General features: G+C 59.6%; 2 protein-coding genes across 2 annotated transcripts; both read right to left on the bottom strand.

Moving 5' to 3' along the window:
- Positions 1–2,521: 2,521 nt before the first annotated feature.
- On the bottom strand, positions 2,522–3,228 carry LOC107969339 (nascent polypeptide-associated complex subunit alpha, muscle-specific form). Its single transcript, XM_063800002.1, is given in 2 exon segments — positions 2,522–3,066; positions 3,068–3,228. Coding segments are annotated over 2 exon segments (471 nt in total). The 5' UTR covers positions 3,128–3,228; the 3' UTR covers positions 2,522–2,655.
- Positions 3,229–7,265: 4,037 nt separating this feature from the next.
- Positions 7,266–15,951, bottom strand: CHMP6 (charged multivesicular body protein 6). Its single transcript, XM_016930992.4, has 8 exons — positions 15,738–15,951; positions 13,057–13,166; positions 12,836–12,923; positions 12,181–12,267; positions 10,863–10,928; positions 10,594–10,674; positions 9,007–9,061; positions 7,266–8,301 (listed from the first exon to the last, which is right to left on the bottom strand). The coding sequence occupies exons 1-8, from the start codon at positions 15,798–15,800 to the stop codon at positions 8,246–8,248; spliced, it is 606 nt and encodes a 201-aa protein (XP_016786481.2). The 5' UTR covers positions 15,801–15,951; the 3' UTR covers positions 7,266–8,245.
- Positions 15,952–16,905: the final 954 nt, after the last annotated feature.

Genomic DNA, 16,905 nt, shown 5'->3' with positions numbered 1-16,905 from the left:
GGCAGTAGAATTGCTTGAACCCGGGAGGCGGAGGTTGCAGTGAGCCGAGATCACGCCACTGCACTTCAGTCTGGGCCACAGAGCAAGACTCTGTCTGGCACCAACTCATTAAAAAAAAAAAAAAAAAAAGAGAGAGAGAATTAAAATGTTACCAGCCTGGGCAACCACAGCGATACTCTGTCTCTACAAAAATAAAAATATGCAGTAGCTCACACCTGTGATCCCAGCACTTTGGGAGGCCAAGGCGGGCAAATCACCTGAGGTCAGGAGTTCGAGACCAGCCTGGCCAACATGGCAAAACCCCGTCTCTACTAAAAATACAAAAATTAGCCAGGCGTGGTGGTGCATGCCTGTAATCCCAGCTACTAGGGAGGCTGAGGCAAAAGAATCATTTGAACCCAGGAGGCGGAGGTTGCAGTTAGCCAAGACTGCGCCACCGCACTCCAGCCTGAGCGATGAGAAAAACTCCGTGTTAAGAAAAATACATAAATAAAAAATAAAAAAGTAAAAAAAAATTAGCCCAGTTGGGTGGTATGTGCCTGTGGTCCCAGCTACTCAGGAGGCTGAGGTGGGAGGATCACCTGAGCCCAGGGAGGTCAAGCCTGCAGTGAGCTGTCACACCACTGCACTCCAGCCTGGGCGACAGAGTGAGACCCTGTCTCAAAAACATATTTATATAAATATAAATAAACTATAAAACTGTTAAGAAATCATAGACACAAATCTTCATGATCTTGGATTAGGCAGGGGTTCCTTAGCTATGACACCAAAAGCACAAGGAACAACAACAAAAATAAATTGGATTTCATCAAAATTAAAAACTTTTGTGCTTCAAGGGACACCATCAAAAAGGTTAACAAGACATCCCAAAGAATGGGTGAAAATATTTGCAAATCATGTGTCTAATAAGGGTCTAGTATCCCGAATAAAGTATTACAACTCAATAAAAAGACAACGAACCCAATTAAAAATAGGCAAATTATCTGAATAGACATTTCTCTAAGATATACAAATGGTCAGTAACACCCACGAAAAAATGCTCAACACCATTAGACATCAGAGAAATGCAGGTCAAAGCCACAATGACGTACCACCTCATGCCTGCTAGAGGGGCTGTAATCAAAAAGAATATAAGAGTTGGTGAGGCTGTAGAGAGACCAGAACCATCGGCCACTGTGCAAAAGAGTGTGGTCGTTCATCCTATGGGTGAACATCCAGTTACCACACAACCCAGCAATTCCACTCCCAGGTACAGACCCAAGAGCAGACGCTGTCCACACAGAAACCTGTATAGGAATGTGTTTGTTTTTAAAATTTGTTTATTTTTGTTTTATTTCTTTATATGAGACGGAGTCTTGCTCTGTTGCCAGGCTGGAGTGCAGTGGCGCGATCTCGGCTCACTGCAACCTCTGCCTCATGGGTTCAAGCGATTCTCCTGCCTCAGCCTCCAGAGTAGCTGGGACTACAGGTGCGCACCACCACGCCTGGCTGATTTTTTTTTTTTTTGTGTCTTTTTTTTTTTTTTTTTTTTTTTTTGAGACAGAGTCTTGCTCTGTCACCCAGGCTGCAAGTGCAATGGCATGATCTCGGCTCACTGCAACCTCTGCCTCCCAGGTTCAAGCGATTCTCCTGCCTCAGCCTCCCGAGTAGCTGGGACTACAGGCATGCGCCACCACGCCTGGCTAATTTTGTATTTTTAGTAGAAACGGGGTTTCTCCATGCTGGTCAGGCTGGTCTCAAACTCCTGATCTCAGGTAATCCACCCGCCTCGCTAGGATTACAGACGTGAGCCACCTCAGCCGGACTTGTTATTGTTTTTTTTTTTTTTTTTTTTTTTTTTTTTTTTGGAGACAGAGTCTCGCACTGTCACCGGGGCTGGAGTCTGGAGTGCAGTGGCACGATCTCGGCTCACTGCAACCTCTGCCTCCGCCTCCCGGATTCAAGCCATTCTCTTGGCTCAGCCTCCCTAGTAGCTGGGATTACAGGCGCCCGCCACCACGCCCAGCTAATTTTTGTATTTTTAGTAGAGACGGGGTTTCACCATGTTGGCCAGGCTGGCCTCGAAATCCTGACCTCGTGATTCGCCTGCCTCGGCCTCCCAAAGTGCTGGGATTAAGGGCGTGAGCCACCGCGCCCAGCCCTGTTTTTTTTTTTTTTTTTTTGAAGACAGAATCTTGCTCTGTCGCCCAGGATGGAGTCCAGTGACATGATCAACTCTGCAGCCTCAAACTCCTGAGCTCGAGTGATCCTCCTGCCTCAGCCTCCTGAGCAGCTGGGATTATAGGCGCCCGCCACCACGCCCGGCTCACACACACACACACACACACACACACACACCAACAAACAACAAAAACAAAACAACCACCCCCCCCCCCCCCCGAAGTACTGGTCCATATGATAGCACAGCTGAGCCTGGAAAGGCTGTTAGGTGAACGTCAGAACAGACCCCAAGGTATAGATTCCACCTACAGGGCAGGACAGGGGACTTTACAGGCAGTGCGTGGCTGCTGAGGGCGGGACGAGGACCGGATGGGGACCAGGAGGGTGACAGCTGAAGGGTACAGGGTTTCTTTTGAAGAGATGAAAATGTTCTGAAATTGGCTGTGGTGACGGCGGCGGGTTTGTCAATACACGCAGGACCCCTGAGGTGTACTCTTAAAATGGGTGAGTTGTATGGCAGGCGAGTAATATCTCAACAGAACTGTTGCCACAGAAGAAAAACCAAAACCCAAGCCCACGCTTCAACCGCGGGGCCGCTGCGGGAAAGGACAGCTCAGCGCGCTCCCCGCGCCCCATCGTGGGGCGGCTGCCACAGCTCCTGCCTCCCGTGAGCTTCCCTCGCGGGATCATCGTTGCCGCGCACCGGGTGCTCACTCCTGGGTCCGCCCGGGGTTCGCCCAGGGGCCCACTGCAGGCAGCCAGGGGCTGACTCGGGTCGCTCCGGAGCGCTGGGGCCAGGGGTGCGGATTCCCGGGGAGCGCGCCGGGTGGTCCCTGGTGATTCCGCGAAAGGCAGCCTTGCGCCCCGCGCAGCCGGGTCCAGCCGCAGCCAGGAAGGGCGGGGGGGGCGGGGGTCGAGGGGCGGAGGGGGCAGCGGTCCCGGCCCCCGGAGCCGGTGGGGTTGCCATGACGACGCCCGTGCGCCGCCGCCTGCTTCCCGCGCCGCCGCCCCGGGAAGGGCTGGGCTGGGCTGGGCTGGGCTGGGCAGGGTTGGGCGGGGTCCGCGGGGCGCCCTTCCTTCCAGAAGCGTCTTTACCCGAGGTGGGGGGGGGGGGATGCGAGCCCCACTCCCGGGTGGGGAGCGGAGGCCAGGCGGGGATGTCTCGGGTCCCACGGTCCCTCCCGCAGGGCTAGGGGCAGCGCCGCTGAAATAACGAGAACGCCCACCGCCCCCAACCCCGCCAGAGCCCCCGCAGAGCGCCTGGGGCCTCGGGAGGCGGCTGAGAAAGGCGCAGCTCAGGGTCACCGGAGAGAGGAAACTCCGCTCTCACGGCCCCGTGGCCATGTCCCTAGCAGCTCCGCTCGCAGCCAGCGAAAAGCAGCCAGATGTGCATCGACGAACAGCAAGGGCGGCACCGGGAGTATTACCCAGCAGGAAAAAGGGACAAGCGTTTGGCACGTGACAACTTCACAAGGACAAAGACTTTGTGCGGGGAGAAAGGCGCCAGAAAGGTGACCCATGGTCGGCTTCTGTTTTTGTGACCTTCCCGGAAAAACACTATGGGTTGGAGGACAGATCAGTGGTCACCAGGGGCTGGTGGGGTTCGGGGGAAGGGGCAACCCTAAAGGGCTGGCGGGAGGGAGTTTCAGGGGTGATGGAAGGTTATGGTGGTGGTTACACGAGTCCACATGTGCTGAAATTACAGCAGTGTACGACGTAAAATCGAACTTCTGTTTTCCTGTGTGATGTTTTTTTTTTCAGATGGAGTCTTGTATTGTTGCCCAGGTTGGAGTGCAGTGGCGCGATCTCACTGCAACCTCCGCTTCCTGGGTTCAAGCGATTCTCCTGCCTCAGCTTCCCGAGTAGCTGGGATTACAGACATGCGCCACCACGCCCGGCTAATTTTGTACTTTTAGTAGAGACGGGGTTTCTCCATGTTGGTCAGGCTGGTCTCAAACTCCTGACCTCAGGTGATTTGCCCGCCTCGGCCTCCCAAAGTGCTGGGATTCCCAAAGTGCTGGGATTACAGGCGGGAACCACTGCACCCAGCCGTCCTGTATGATCATTTAAAAAAATCTATTAGCCTGGGCAACATAGTGAGACCCCATCTCTACAAAAAGTAACAAAAATTAGCTGGATTTGGTGGCACACACCTGTAGTCCCAGCTACTCGGGAGGCTGAGGTGGGAGGATCGCTTGAGCCCCAGAGTTCCAGGCTGCAGTGAGCCATAATCACACCACTGCACTCCAGCCTGGGCAAGTGAGACCCTGTCTTAAAAAAACAAACGAAAACCCAAACTATCAGTGCTGCTCCCAACATCTGTCTGCTGGCAGCCTGGAGTGGCTGCTGGATGCTGTCGAGTTGGATGGACCCTGTCTCTGCAGCTCAGCAAGTACTGCAGCTGCACTGTTCTCTCCAGGATGATGTAAAACGGGTCATGGTTTCACTTGGGGTTTAATTACCATGGTCATTCTGTTCAGTGTGGTTATTGCTCCTTCCACACTTTCTGCCATGGTTTGAATGTTTGTCCCCTCCAAAACCTGTTGAAATTTCATTGCCTTTGTAACAGTATCGAGTGGGACCTTTAGAGGGTGGTTAGGCCATGAAGGCTGCGCCCTAACGGCTGGGATTGGTTATAAAAGGGTGGGGTGGCCCCCCTCCTGCCTTCCACCATGTGATGACGCAGCTGGACGGCCCTCGCCAGATGCTGGCACCTGTCCAGTACCGTAAGCCAGTTGATTGTTCATTATAAATTACCCAGTCTCAAGCACTCTGTGACAGCAGCACAATACGGACAGAGTTTCTAAAGTTGAGTCCCTCAGAGACCATCAAGAGTCAATAGGTGCAGACAGTTTACAGGCTGGGGACAGAAGTGGACTCAGCTGGAAGAGACCCCCAAGGGCAAACCCCCAATATTGCAGGTGTGAAGAAACCAGGACCCAAAGGATTCTGCGGCCAAGTCAGACACCAGTTAGGACCTGAGATTGGAGCAAACCATCCTCCCTCCCCCGAGTACCTGCTCAGCGCAGGAGCTGGCAGAGCGCAGGCACACAGGGGTCGGGGGCCCCATCCCGTCCAGGATGGCCCCGCCATTCTGTCCCACGCATTTCTTTTTTGAAAGAGTCTCGCTCTGTCGCCAGGCTGGAGTGCAGTGGCATGATCTCTGCTCACTGTAACCTCCGCCTCCCAGGTTCAAGCGATTCTCCTGCCTCAGCCTCCCGAGTAGCTGGGACTACAGGTGCGTTCCACCACGCCCAGCTAATTTTTGTATTTTTAGTAGAGACGGGGTTTCGTCAAGTTGGCCAGGATGGTCTCAATCTCTTGACATCATGATCCGCCCGCCTCGGCCTCCCAAAGTGCTGGGATTACAGGCGTGAGCCACCGCGCCCATTCCATCCCACACATTTCTAACTGCCACACTGCCTGCCCCGTGGCAAGTGTGGCGCTGGAAGTGTGCCTTCCAGCGAAGTGTCTGCAGCCTCTGAAAATGAGGGCACCACTTCCACACTATGCCCCATTCCCTCCCTGGGAAGTCCTCTGTGGCTGGCAGGCTCCAACACCCCTCAAAGCTGCTGATTATGTATGGCTCTTCCTTTATGCCCCTCCTCCACTCTGAGCCACCCTTTGTGTGGCCCCCCTACTCTGTGTCCCTGCCCTCTGCAGCCTCTCCTCCTCCAAGTCCTCCCCCCGGCCCCCAGGCATCTGTGGCAGGACACCAGCTCCGCCCTGAGGTTCCACACCTAATTTTGACTTGTGATTGTCATGCTCCTGTGTCCCCAACCTAGATTAGGAGATCAGGTTGGTCAGGCTCCGGCCAGCACTGGGCTCTGCACCTTGCTGGCAGGAGGGGCTGCCACCAGCCCGACATAACCAGGAGCCGGCCAGCCAGGACACACCAATGCCAGAGTTGGGAATCAGCTCAAGGTCACTCTGGGCTGTCCGGGCAGACCCTTGCGAGGTCCAGGGAGGAACACTGGTACACAGAACACGGCTGAGTAGTAGTACTCAGGCTCTAACTTCTTGGATAGTCGGAGGGAACGTGGACCCCACCCCACTCCCGGCTGTGCTGTAGCAGGGATGGATGGTTATTGGCGTTCCCTGGATGGCCTCCTGGGCCCTGACCAGGAACTTGGCACAAGGGGGAGGGCACTGTGGACAGCTGCTCCGGTTGGGGCTGAGAGCAAAGTCCTGCCACAAAATGCTGCCAGAACACCCGGCCTCTCTTGGCAAAAGCCCCTGCGTTCTAATGGAGGCAGAGGGAAAGGAGGGACCTGCCCCACGGGCAGGGTGTGTAAAGGCTGTGACTGAGGCCTGGGACTGACAGTAGCCAGGGCCCCTCCAGCCACACCTGCAGCTTCCCAACGCAGGCTCCTGGCACCCTGCGTGCAGTTTGGGACCCAGAGCTGGTGCTCCATGGGCCTGGGACGCACTGCTGCAGGGAGCAGGTCATGGGGCTGGAGCCTCATCACGAGGCGCCCTCCAGGCTGCCTGGCAGTCCTGGGGACAGACAGGGGGAGCCCCAGCCAACTAATTTTCTGCAGAATCCCTGCAAGGGTGGTTGGAAGACCCCCTCACCCCCAGCTGACACGCGCACCGCAGGAGAGCTGCCGCCACGTGGAGAAACAAGACTTTCCCGCAAACCCAGGTCTTCAGCTTCTTCAGTCCTGAGACCCGGCAGTGCAGGGCCAGCACCCCCATGCCCACCGGTGCGGGGTGTGGAGCCACCCCTTGGGGGGCACCTGCCCAGCGTGTTCCCTGCACATCAAGATTCCCGCCTGGGCACCAGGACCCCAAACCCACCACCCTCTGGGCCCAGGATTACACAAAGCCACGCGAGGGAGACAGCCTGCTCAGAGCAGCACCCTGGCCCTCACAGAGGGCAGCTACCCAGAGGTGGCCGTCAGGGCCCAGAGCTTCCATCTCACGTGTGCAGAGCCCAGGCCTGGCCGGATTGGGCAGGAGCCCTCCAGTGAGCGTCCCCACGCTGGTCAAGGGGCTGGGCTTTGGTCAGGGTCACCGTGGGGGAGGGGCCGCACACAACCCACCCACACTCCCACAGAGGGAGCCACGCCTCGGTGCCCACTGCGCCCAAGTCCACGAGGCAGTGGGCGTGCAGGGCCAATTTTAATACGGGCCGGCCTGTCTGGGGGTCGAGGTGGCCGCTCCCTTTGTCCTTGTGGCTTTCCACGGGCAGGGGCGGTCCCAGCGAGATCGTCTCATAACCAAACCAGCCCTGTGCACGAGAAGTCACGCCATGCCCCACAGCCTCCGGTCCTGGCTGCTGGTGGCTCGGGGACCCGCAGGGCAGGAGGGTCCCGGGTCTCGCAGTTCCATGAGCCCCAGCTGCGGGGACCCCCATGGACAAACTTCCGGGGCTGCACCTGCCGGAGCAGCGTCTCCCAAGCATCGGAGGTCCTTTCTCAGCAGGGCCGAGCCCTAGTGGACAGAGCCGTGAGTGGCAAGGCGGGAGTCAGAGCTCTCGGAGTCGTCAATTCAGCAAGAAAGCCCCTGGCCCGCCACCTTCAAACTGGAGGTGGGCGTCTAGGGTGCGGAGGCAGAGGCACAGAGAGGTTCAGCACATGCTGGTCTCCTGGGGATCCCCCCACCAGCAGGGAAGCTGAGGTGCGCCGGGAAGCCAGGCCAAGGGAGGGACCCCTTAACGGAAGCCTGCACCAGCTAATGGGAGCAGCGAGGAGCAAGAGGAAGTGCGGGGACCCCAAGGTCTGGAGGTGTCTTCCTCACAGACGAGCGCGAGCCACGCGGGGCTGGGACTGCAGGGGAACAGCACCAGAGGCGTCGGGCCTGGGCCGCGGCCACCGGGGGAGCCCACAACCGGCAGAAGCTGGGCTCGGCCGAGAGTTAATCCGGACTGAGAGCAGGCCAGTGGCGCCTGAGTGCATTCAGGCTCAAGGTCTCCAGGAGACGCTCTGGAGTCCTCCTGAAATGCGCCTGCGTGGCTGCGACTCTGCTCAGCACCGTGCGCGCTGGGCTCCAGGGAACCCGGTCAGGGGCTGGCCGTGACCCAAACTCTCTGTGGGCCACAGTCCCTGGGGCATCCCCGTGAGTCCCACAAGAGGAGGCCACGTTACGAAGCTGCCACCAGCTCCGCCTGCCTGGGCCTGGCCTTGACAGGGACGTTTTCTGTGGAGGAAACAGAGATGTTTATGACACGCCGAAGACCCACAGGCAGAGACCTCCAGAGAGGGACGAGGCCACAGGGGTGGCAAGGGCCAGTTCCGGGGACTTCGCACTAGGGAAGGGCACGCCCAGCTCTGGGGGAGGCAAGTGACAAACAGGAAGCCAATGGGGCTGACAGACAGGGCCAGGGACATGGGACAGTGGGCCAGGAAAGCACAGCCCCTCCCAGCGGGACTCAGAGAGGAGAAGAGCCCCAAAGATGGGTAAAGGAACAGAACAAACGTGGATGGACGGTTCTAAAGTCAGCTTCCCAGTGGGCAGGTTGGAGAGCCTGTGCTGAATGGTGCCACGGGGAGAGCCATCCCTGGCTGAGGGCTAATCCTGGGCTACACCCTGGGAATGAGCTGGTGCTGCTGAAGAAGCCTTTCCCCAGTTCTGATTTCTCAATGTGCCTCTTTGAATGGGGTATGGCTCTCTTACGAGGTTACCCAGTTACCGAACCCCTGGGAAACCCAAGCCCAACCCCAAGGCCAGGCACGCACGCCCCCAAGCCAAACAGCCAGGCAGCAGGGCTCGCCCACGGCCCAGGAAGGCCTGGGCGACCTCTGCCAAGTGAGAAGGGCGGGGAGCATTCTGTCTCGTTCCCTTCTAGAATCCACTTTTCTCCTGCGAATTCCAACCATTCAAAAGAATCAAACATGGAAATACCTGGGATCTTCTCAGGAAGGGGCTCGGAGGGAACCTCTGGCAGCTCTATTTGTTCCTGCAAGAAGCAAAGGGTAAGGCTGTGAGCAGGTGACAGGTCTGCCCCGGGCTGCCTGGGCCTCCCCGAGAGGACACGGATCCTGTCAGTCAGCCGCTCTCAGCCGGAGTTAAAGCGGACAGGAACGTGCTGCTCAGAAGACCTAAGTCTGCAACCGCCCCGGCTTCTGGTGCCACCAGAATCCCCTAGGTGGTGACGCAGCCGCTACCATGGAGGCTCCTCCCAACAGACCCTGGGGCCCTGAGGGGCTGTAAGGAGGCGACGTCCTGGGTGTGCCCCAGAGACCCTGGCTCTCGGGGACCGAGGGGTGGGTGACACAGACACCCAGGTCACGCTGGTGTCCACCACTGCGGGGTGGGCTGCGGTACAACGCTGTCCCAGCGAGCTTGGCTGCCTAAGCCAGCACGGGTGCTTCTGCCTCTCAGCTGGCCTTCCCTGGAGGCCCCGGAGGACTCGGACCCTCAGGAGAAAGTAACTGGACATGCAAGTGGGTGCAGGCACCACGGGCCGCACAGCACCAGAGCGCCGGGGCAGCTGGCAGCAGGGCTGGGGCAGAGGCCGGCTCTGGGGGCACCATGAGAATTTGGCAGACTGAGGCAGGGGCCCACAGAGAGGACAACCCCTTTGTCAGGGAGTGAATGCAGACTCAGAGCCTGGGTGTGAGCCTGGGGCCAGGACGCGGCCCCCGCAGCGAGGGCCTATGTGGGACGTGAGTCAGCAGCCACGGCTGGGGAAAGCCAGCACCACATCCGTGACAGCCGGGGACAGAAAGGGGCCGAGGCGCCAGGAAGGCCCAGCATCCCCGCTCTGTCCAGGGCACGGGGCCAGCCTGCCTGCACCAGACCGTCGGGTGAGCAACCCTGAAAACAGAGTCACCTCAGGTAGGAAAACCAGTCACAAACCGCAGACTATTTACTTAATGGACACCACATACGAGATCACCATGGGCAGGGCCTCCTGGGGGTCTGAGCTCTGGGGGTCCCACTGCCTGAGTGACTGTGCTCAGTCCTGGGGGTCCCACTGCCCGAGTGACTGCTCAGTCCCGAGGGTCCCATCGCCCGAGTGACTGCTCAGTCCCGGGGGTCCCATCGCCCGAGTGACAGTGCTCAGTCCTGGGGTCCCATCGCCCGAGTGACTGCTCAGTCCCGGGGTGCCATCGCCCGAGTGACTGTGCTCAGTCCCGGGGTCCCATCGCCCGAGTGACTGCTCAGTCCCGGGGTCCCATCGCCCGAGTGACTGCTCAGTCCCGGGGGTCCCATCGCCCGAGTGACTGCTCAGTCCCGGGGGTCCCATCGCCCGAGTGACTGCTCAGTCCCGGGGGTCCCATCGCCCGAGTGACTGTGCTCAGTCCCGGGGGTCCCATCGCCCGAGTGACTGCTCAGTCCCGGGGGTCCATTGCCCGAGTGACTGCTCAGTCCTGGGGTCCCATCGCCCGAGTGACTGCTCAGTCCCGGGGGTCCCATCGCCCGAGTGACTGCTCAGTCCCGGGGGTCCCATCGCCCGAGTGACTGCTCAGTCCCGGGGGTCGTTACCTGAGTGATTGTGCTCAGCTCCTCCAGGATGGCGTCTTCATCCTCCTGAGTGAAGCTTCCTGCCAGGAGCTCGTCTATTTGCTGCAAAAGGACAGGCGGTGGTGAGAGCAGCGAGGCGGCGGCCCCTCAGGGAGGAAGGAGACGGCCTGTGGCTGGGTCTCGTCCCCTTGCGAGAAGGCGGCCGCTCTAGGATGTGGGACAGTTTGGCCCCCGAGGGTGGCCTTGTGGGTTCCCACAGTTGGGGGCAGGCCGGTCAGGGTGCCACCTACCCGCTGGTACTCCACGGCCTCCTGCGTCTCCTCCAGGATCCTCTCCACCTCTTCAATGGACATCACCTGTGCACAAGGGGGATGCGTGTGGATGCCTGTCGGTGAGGCCAATGGTAGACCCCGACAGAGGCCTCCTGAGCTCTCAGGGCCACGGCCTCACCCCTCTGTTTATTTTATTTTTGAAGACAAGGTCTGGCTGTGTTGCCCAGGCTGGGCTCAAGCGATCCGTCCAAGTAGCTGGGACTACAGGTGCATGCCACCACACCCGGCTCCTGTCCCTGTTTAAATGAGGCCAGGCCATGTGTGTCCCAGGCATGGGCCCGTCCTGAGGCCACAGGGGCCGTTTGATGAGTCTTTTCAGAGGCCACGACTGCGCTGCCCTGGCGCCCGCTGCCCCTTCTCACCCTGAGTCAGCTCTCACAGCCACCGGTAAAAATAAGCAACAGGTAGAACATTCTGGGCAGGTGACTTGATTTCTTTTGAGTGGCAAAAGGTCAAAGGGCCACTTGTGCTTGACCAGCACACACCACCAGTACTCACCAAACACTTGGAAAAGTGGCACAGCCAGACCTCCCGCCAGGTGAGTCCCCGGCTCTCCAACTAACCCCCCACTGGCCCCCACGTCAGGAGTGTGATGGGGTTGGTGGGGGAACGTGGTCTGGCCACGCTGGGCTTCACATCCATGCCCGGCCTGAGATGAGGCCGGTAGTCACCTCCTCCAGGAAGCCTTCTTTTTTTTTTTTTTTTTTTTTTTTCCTGAGACGGAGTTTTGCTCTTATCACCCAGGCTGGAGTGCAGTGGCGCAATCCCATCTCACTGCAACCTCTGCCTCCCGGTTCAAGAGATTCTCCTGCCTCAGCCTCTTGAGTAGCTGGGTTTACAGGTGCCTGCCACCACGCCTGGCTCATTTTTGTATTATTAGTAGAGACAGGGTTTACCATGTTGGCCAGGCTGGTCTCGAACTCCTGACCTCAGGTGATCTGCCTGCCTTGGCCTCCAAAAGTGATTACAGGTGTGAGCCACCACACCCGCCACCTCCAGGAAGCCTTCTGTGATTAGTTTGCCAGCCCCCTCCCCACCCTTAGACTTCCCCTCTAAGTCACTTCGGCGCCTGGGGACCCAGTTCCCACAGTTCCCAGCCTGTGCTGCACCCGGTCACTGCATCCCTGCCTGCCTGGCAGCACCCAACACATCTCCCCTGCCAGCCTCTTGCCCTGTGTCTGACACGAACACCGTGGGACAAGCCCCCCGCCCTATCCCCAGCTCCAGCCCAATGGGCTCCCCACGCCTCCATGCCCCTGGCCCTGCAGAGACTCACCTGGTGCATCTTGTTCAGACACTCATTTCCAAACTGCAGCCCCTCCATCACCTTCATTTCGATCTGGGTGAACTCAATACTCTGAACCTGAAAAGGAAACCAGAGCAGACGCAGGTGCTGAGGATCCGGGGTGCCCTCCTCCCCGGCCCTGGGGCAGGGTTCAGGATGACATCGTTGCTGGGCAGGTGCTGCTGGGCGTGAGGGTGACTCCTGACACCTGCTCCTCCCTGTCCTCTCCCACTGCCAGGTGGGGATGCGCAAAACTGAGCAGGTGCCAGGGACACACTCAGGGGACCGCTGGTTGCTTGTTAGTAGCTCTGGTTACCAAAGAGCAGAACCACGCCGCTCGGGTCCCTAACACCAGGGACACTCAGTCCCCACGCAGACCCCTGACCTACCCACACCACCCAGGGGTGGCCCAACCTTCCCCACCTCAGTCCTGCGAGAGCCAACCTGCCCCCCAGCCCCTTAAGACCATTAGCTTCCTGGCAGACTCCCTGGGATTCCAGGCCCGCCCCTCTTCAGGTCAGCTTCAGCCCGAGGCATCTGAGAGGAGGAGCTTTCAGCTCTCGGGAGAAATTCTGATGTCCACGCAGCCGGGCGGAGCTGCCTCCAGCTGCACCTGCACTCCAGGGCGAAGCACCCAGCCACCTACCATGGCCTCCAGGCTGCTGATCTGGTTCTCCGTCCTGTCCAGGAGCTGCTCCTGGTATCGCTTCTTCTTGAGCAGCAGCTTGGCCCGTCTGCAGAGGGAAGCCCGAGAGTGACCCGCTGTGGCCCTGCCCGGGCCCCCCACCCCAGCCGACAGGGTGCCCACGCTGCCCGGGCCCCCCACCCCAGCCGACAGGGTGCCCACGCTGCCCGGGCCCCACTCACTCCTTCCTGCCGTCCCGCAGCAGCTGCCGGGCCAGGGCGCGCTCGCGCTCCAGCTGCTGGGCGATCCTCTTCTGGTACTGCCTCAGCTTGTCCCGCTGCTGCTTCAGTTGCTGCCAAGAGAGAGAGGGCCTGGCGTCACCGAGCCCACGCTGGAAGCCCTGGCCACGCTACTGAGCGCCAGGCATGGAGGCCAGGCGGCCCTCCGTGAGTGTCCTTCATGGGGCAGGGTTGCCTTCCAGGGGACAGGTGGTGCTGTCTGGACACGTCTGGGGGTGGAAGCCAGGGACACAGCTCCACATCCTGCCACACAAGGGGCGGCCCCACCAGAGGGTCACCCGGACTCCACAGCCCATCACAGGGATGGGGAAGACCACCGTGGCATTGCTGTGGGTCCACCCTCGAGGCTGCCTGCCAGCGGTACAAGCACTCTAGGCTCAGGTCAGGGAGCAGCTGCCAGGACCTCAAAGGTTTGGACTCGGCTGGGCGCAGTGGCTCACGCCTGTAATCCCAGCACTTTGGGAGGCCGAGGTGGGCGGAGCACGAGGTCAGGAGATCGAGACCATCCTGGCTAACACGGTGAAACCCCATCTCTACTAAAAATACATAAAAATATTAGCCGGGTGTGGTGGCGGTGCCTGTAGTCCCAGCTACCTGGGAGGCTGAGGCAGGAGAACAGTGTGAACCCGGGAGGCAGAGCTTGCAGTGAGCCGACAGGATGCCACTGTGTTCCAGCCTGGGTGACAGAGTGAGACTCCATCTCAAAAAAAAAAAGTTCGGACTCAAGAACATGCAGGTGGCGAGTACCCAAGTGCCACCAGCCACACGGCCAGGACAGGGCTCAGACATCTCCCCGGCTTCTCTCCTTGCGCTTCAGCCGCATGAGATGCCTGTGGCTTCCCTGCCCCTTTGCCAACCATCCGGCTGCAGGGACACCCACTCGGCCCCGCTGACCACCTCTCATCTGTGTGCCGTCCCAGAGAGGGCACTCGGCCACTGAGGAACTTCAGCCAGTCCTGCCCTATCAGGCCCTTAAGTTTTCCAAACGTCATCACTTCAGACAATGCTGAGCCCGTGCAGGCACAGGGATTATGGCCTTAAGGCAGGAGGCTGAGGAGAATTAGCTCAGCAGGGCCTGTGTGCCTCTTTAAGACTCTGCATGGGAAGCCAGTGCTCCCTCCACCCACGGAGTCTCCCCTTCGCAGTGCCAAGGCCTGTGGGTCCTCTCGTTGCTACAGTGAAAGGTGCCCCCTGCCCAGCCCCACTGCTGGGGAGACCCAGGGGCCAAAGGCAGGCAGGTGTGGCCAGGCTGCCCCCCTGTAAAACAAGGTCTCAGTGGAGGGTCACAGGCCACGTGGGGAACACCTGTTATCCTAGAAAAACAGAAAAAAAAAAAAGCAATCATTTGTGCTAGTGTGTGCTAAGGATGCTGTTCCCAAGCACCCGAAATCCCCGGGAGACCTACGGCAGCCTGGAACACGGGTCTGCACAGCCGAGATCCCACAGTGACCCTTGGCAAGTGGAAAGCTGTGCTTGAAGAGAAACCGGAACTGAGTCCTTAAAGAGAGGGGAGGGAGTGCCTTGGGGCTGCCAGGGTAGGTGGAAGGTGGACGATGGAGGCTGGGCCCAGCTGTCTGCAGACAGCTCGGGACGGTGCCCAGCGCTGTGCCCATCTTCTCTAGGGACAAATGTGCCCGTTGTTTCTTTTCACAGCTTATGGACTCAGATGCCAACGTAAGATTCCCTCTTTCATTTACATTCGCTTCTCTTTTAGTATAAAATTAACCTATTTCTATTGCACAAAATTTAGAAAAGAAAGCATCCGAAAAAGCTAGCCCTGCTTCCATTTCGGGGTCTCTTTCGTGACACGTTTATCTCGTTACAAAAATGGACTATTCTTAACCCGCCGTGTCCCTGACATGCCAGGCGATTCCTCCTCCTACAGAAGCTAACTTTCACATGGGAAAAGGCACCACCACCGGCCCGGCTGTGCCCCGGAGTCAGTCTGGAGTCGCCGCAAACAAACGCGCCAAACACGGTGGTCCTGCACCCAGGCGCTGCGGAAACCCGGCAGGACCCCGGCAGGCGTTCGGCGCACCTGTCGGCCGCTCCTCGGACCAGGGCAGATTTCCTTCCAGTCCTGGCCTGGATGGGGTGAGGGAGAGGGGATGCTCCGCGCTGCCTCGCGAAGCCGGCAGCACCGCTGGGGCTCCGACCCAGGGCACCAGGAGGCAAATGAGCCGCGGGACGGGGGCGGGGGCAGCGACTCCGGGAGAGCCGGGACCCCCGGGGCCGGGACCTGCTCCCGCGGGCCCAGAGCCAGGGAAAGCCCAGCGCCGCGCGGACCCCACGGACAGGCCGCCAGGCTGTGGCCGAGCCCCGAACGCCGGCGTCGAATCCCGCAGTCACCAGCCGCGCCCACCCCGGCGGAGGTCGCAGAGGCGGACGCGCGGGCCCGGGGGAAGTCGGCAGCCACGGCGCCGCGCAGGAGACCCCGGCCCGAGGCCCCGCGGGGGAGGAGGGACGCAGGGCGGAGAGACCGAGGGGCCCGGCTGCGCGCTGCGCCTCAGTTTCCCCATCCGAACGCGGGGGGCCGAGGGCGCGGGGCTCTTCCGGCCCCGCCGCCCGCCCCGGCCCCGTCGCCTGTCCCGGCCCCAGCCCTGACCCCGGGCCCGGGCCCTCACCAGGATGGCCTTGTCCTGCTCCGTGACGCGGCTCTGCTTCTTGCGGCCGAACAGGTTGCCCATGGCGGCGCCCGCCCCTGGCCCGGGACCCACCAAGTCCAATCGCCACCCCCGCCCCACGGCTACCGTAGCTCGGGTCCTCCCGCTACGGCGGCCGCGCCGGGCCAGGCGCCGCGGAACGCGAAGCCCGAGCGCCTCCTCCGGCCGCGCGCCGTTGCCGCGGGTTCGAAACCACAGCCCGCCGGTCTCGGCGACCGCCGCGAACACCGCGGCCTCCTTGGACTGGTACAGAGAAGTGGCACGGATACCTGGATGTTAGGCCCCGCGATGTTCGGGCCCGGGATGTTCTAAATAACGTGTTTCCGTGCACCCTTCCTGTGCAGGTGAAGGCAAAAATTTCTTATCTCCTAATTAGATGGGATCCTTTTAGATTAACATAATTCAGTCTCCCCAGGCTTTCAGGAATCTTGTGCAGGAATCACTGTCCCACTGGCTCTGAACACAAAATGCCGCATTAATGATGTGATATCCAACGTTTTGCACTTTTTTTTTTTTTTTGATGAAGTCCTGCTCTGTCGCCCAGGGTGGAGTGCAGGGGCACTATCTCGGCTCACTACAAACTCTGCCTCCCGGGTTCAAGTGATTTTCCTGCTTCAGCCTCCTGAGTAGCTGGGACTACAGGTGCCTGCTGCCACGCCCGGCTAATTTTTGTTAGTAGAGACGGGGTTTCACCATATTGGCCAGGCTGGCCTTGAGCTCCTGACCTTCTGATCCACCCACCTCGGGCTCCCAAAGTGCTGGGATGACAGGCGTGAGCCGCCGCGCCCGGCCCGCTTTGCATTTTAAAGTGTTCCCTGAAATGCAACCAGCAGCGCCCTCCACCCAGCCCTTCAGCCCTGGGATCTTCCCTCTTCCACTGCGCTGCTCCCCGTCTGTAGATCAGTGCCAGGAGGAGACCAGCATGGCTGGGCTCAGCTTCTCCTTCCAAGGAATTGTGGCTGCGTCCCCCACAGAAGCATTCTTCCCTGGGGTGCTAAGAAACACATGAATGGGGATAAAGGGTAAAAGGGAGAAGCCACCCCGGTTCCCGCCTGAGTATCCTGACTGTGGTTCCTGAGCATTCACTAAGTGTCAAAGAAAAGCACTCAGCTGAGGATGGCTTGAGGCC

This window comes from Pan troglodytes, chromosome 19 (assembly GCF_028858775.2).
Source record: "Pan troglodytes isolate AG18354 chromosome 19, NHGRI_mPanTro3-v2.0_pri, whole genome shotgun sequence".
In the NCBI taxonomy this organism is placed as follows: Eukaryota; Metazoa; Chordata; class Mammalia; order Primates; family Hominidae; genus Pan; species Pan troglodytes.
This window is presented reverse-complemented; position numbering and strand designations above follow the sequence as displayed.

Bases quoted from the DNA above. Each gene is read 5' to 3' on its own strand.
- CHMP6 (XM_016930992.4), bottom strand. From the start codon at position 15,800: ATGGGCAACCTGTTCGGCCGCAAGAAGCAGAGCCGCGTCACGGAGCAG. The intron at 12,924-13,056 runs GTGAGTGGGGCC...TTCCCTCTGCAG, and splicing joins CTGCGGGACGGCAGGAAGGA to ACGGGCCAAGCTGCTGCTCA. The intron at 12,268-12,835 runs GTAGGTGGCTGG...TTTCCTTTTCAG, and splicing joins TCAGCAGCCTGGAGGCCATG to GTTCAGAGTATTGAGTTCAC.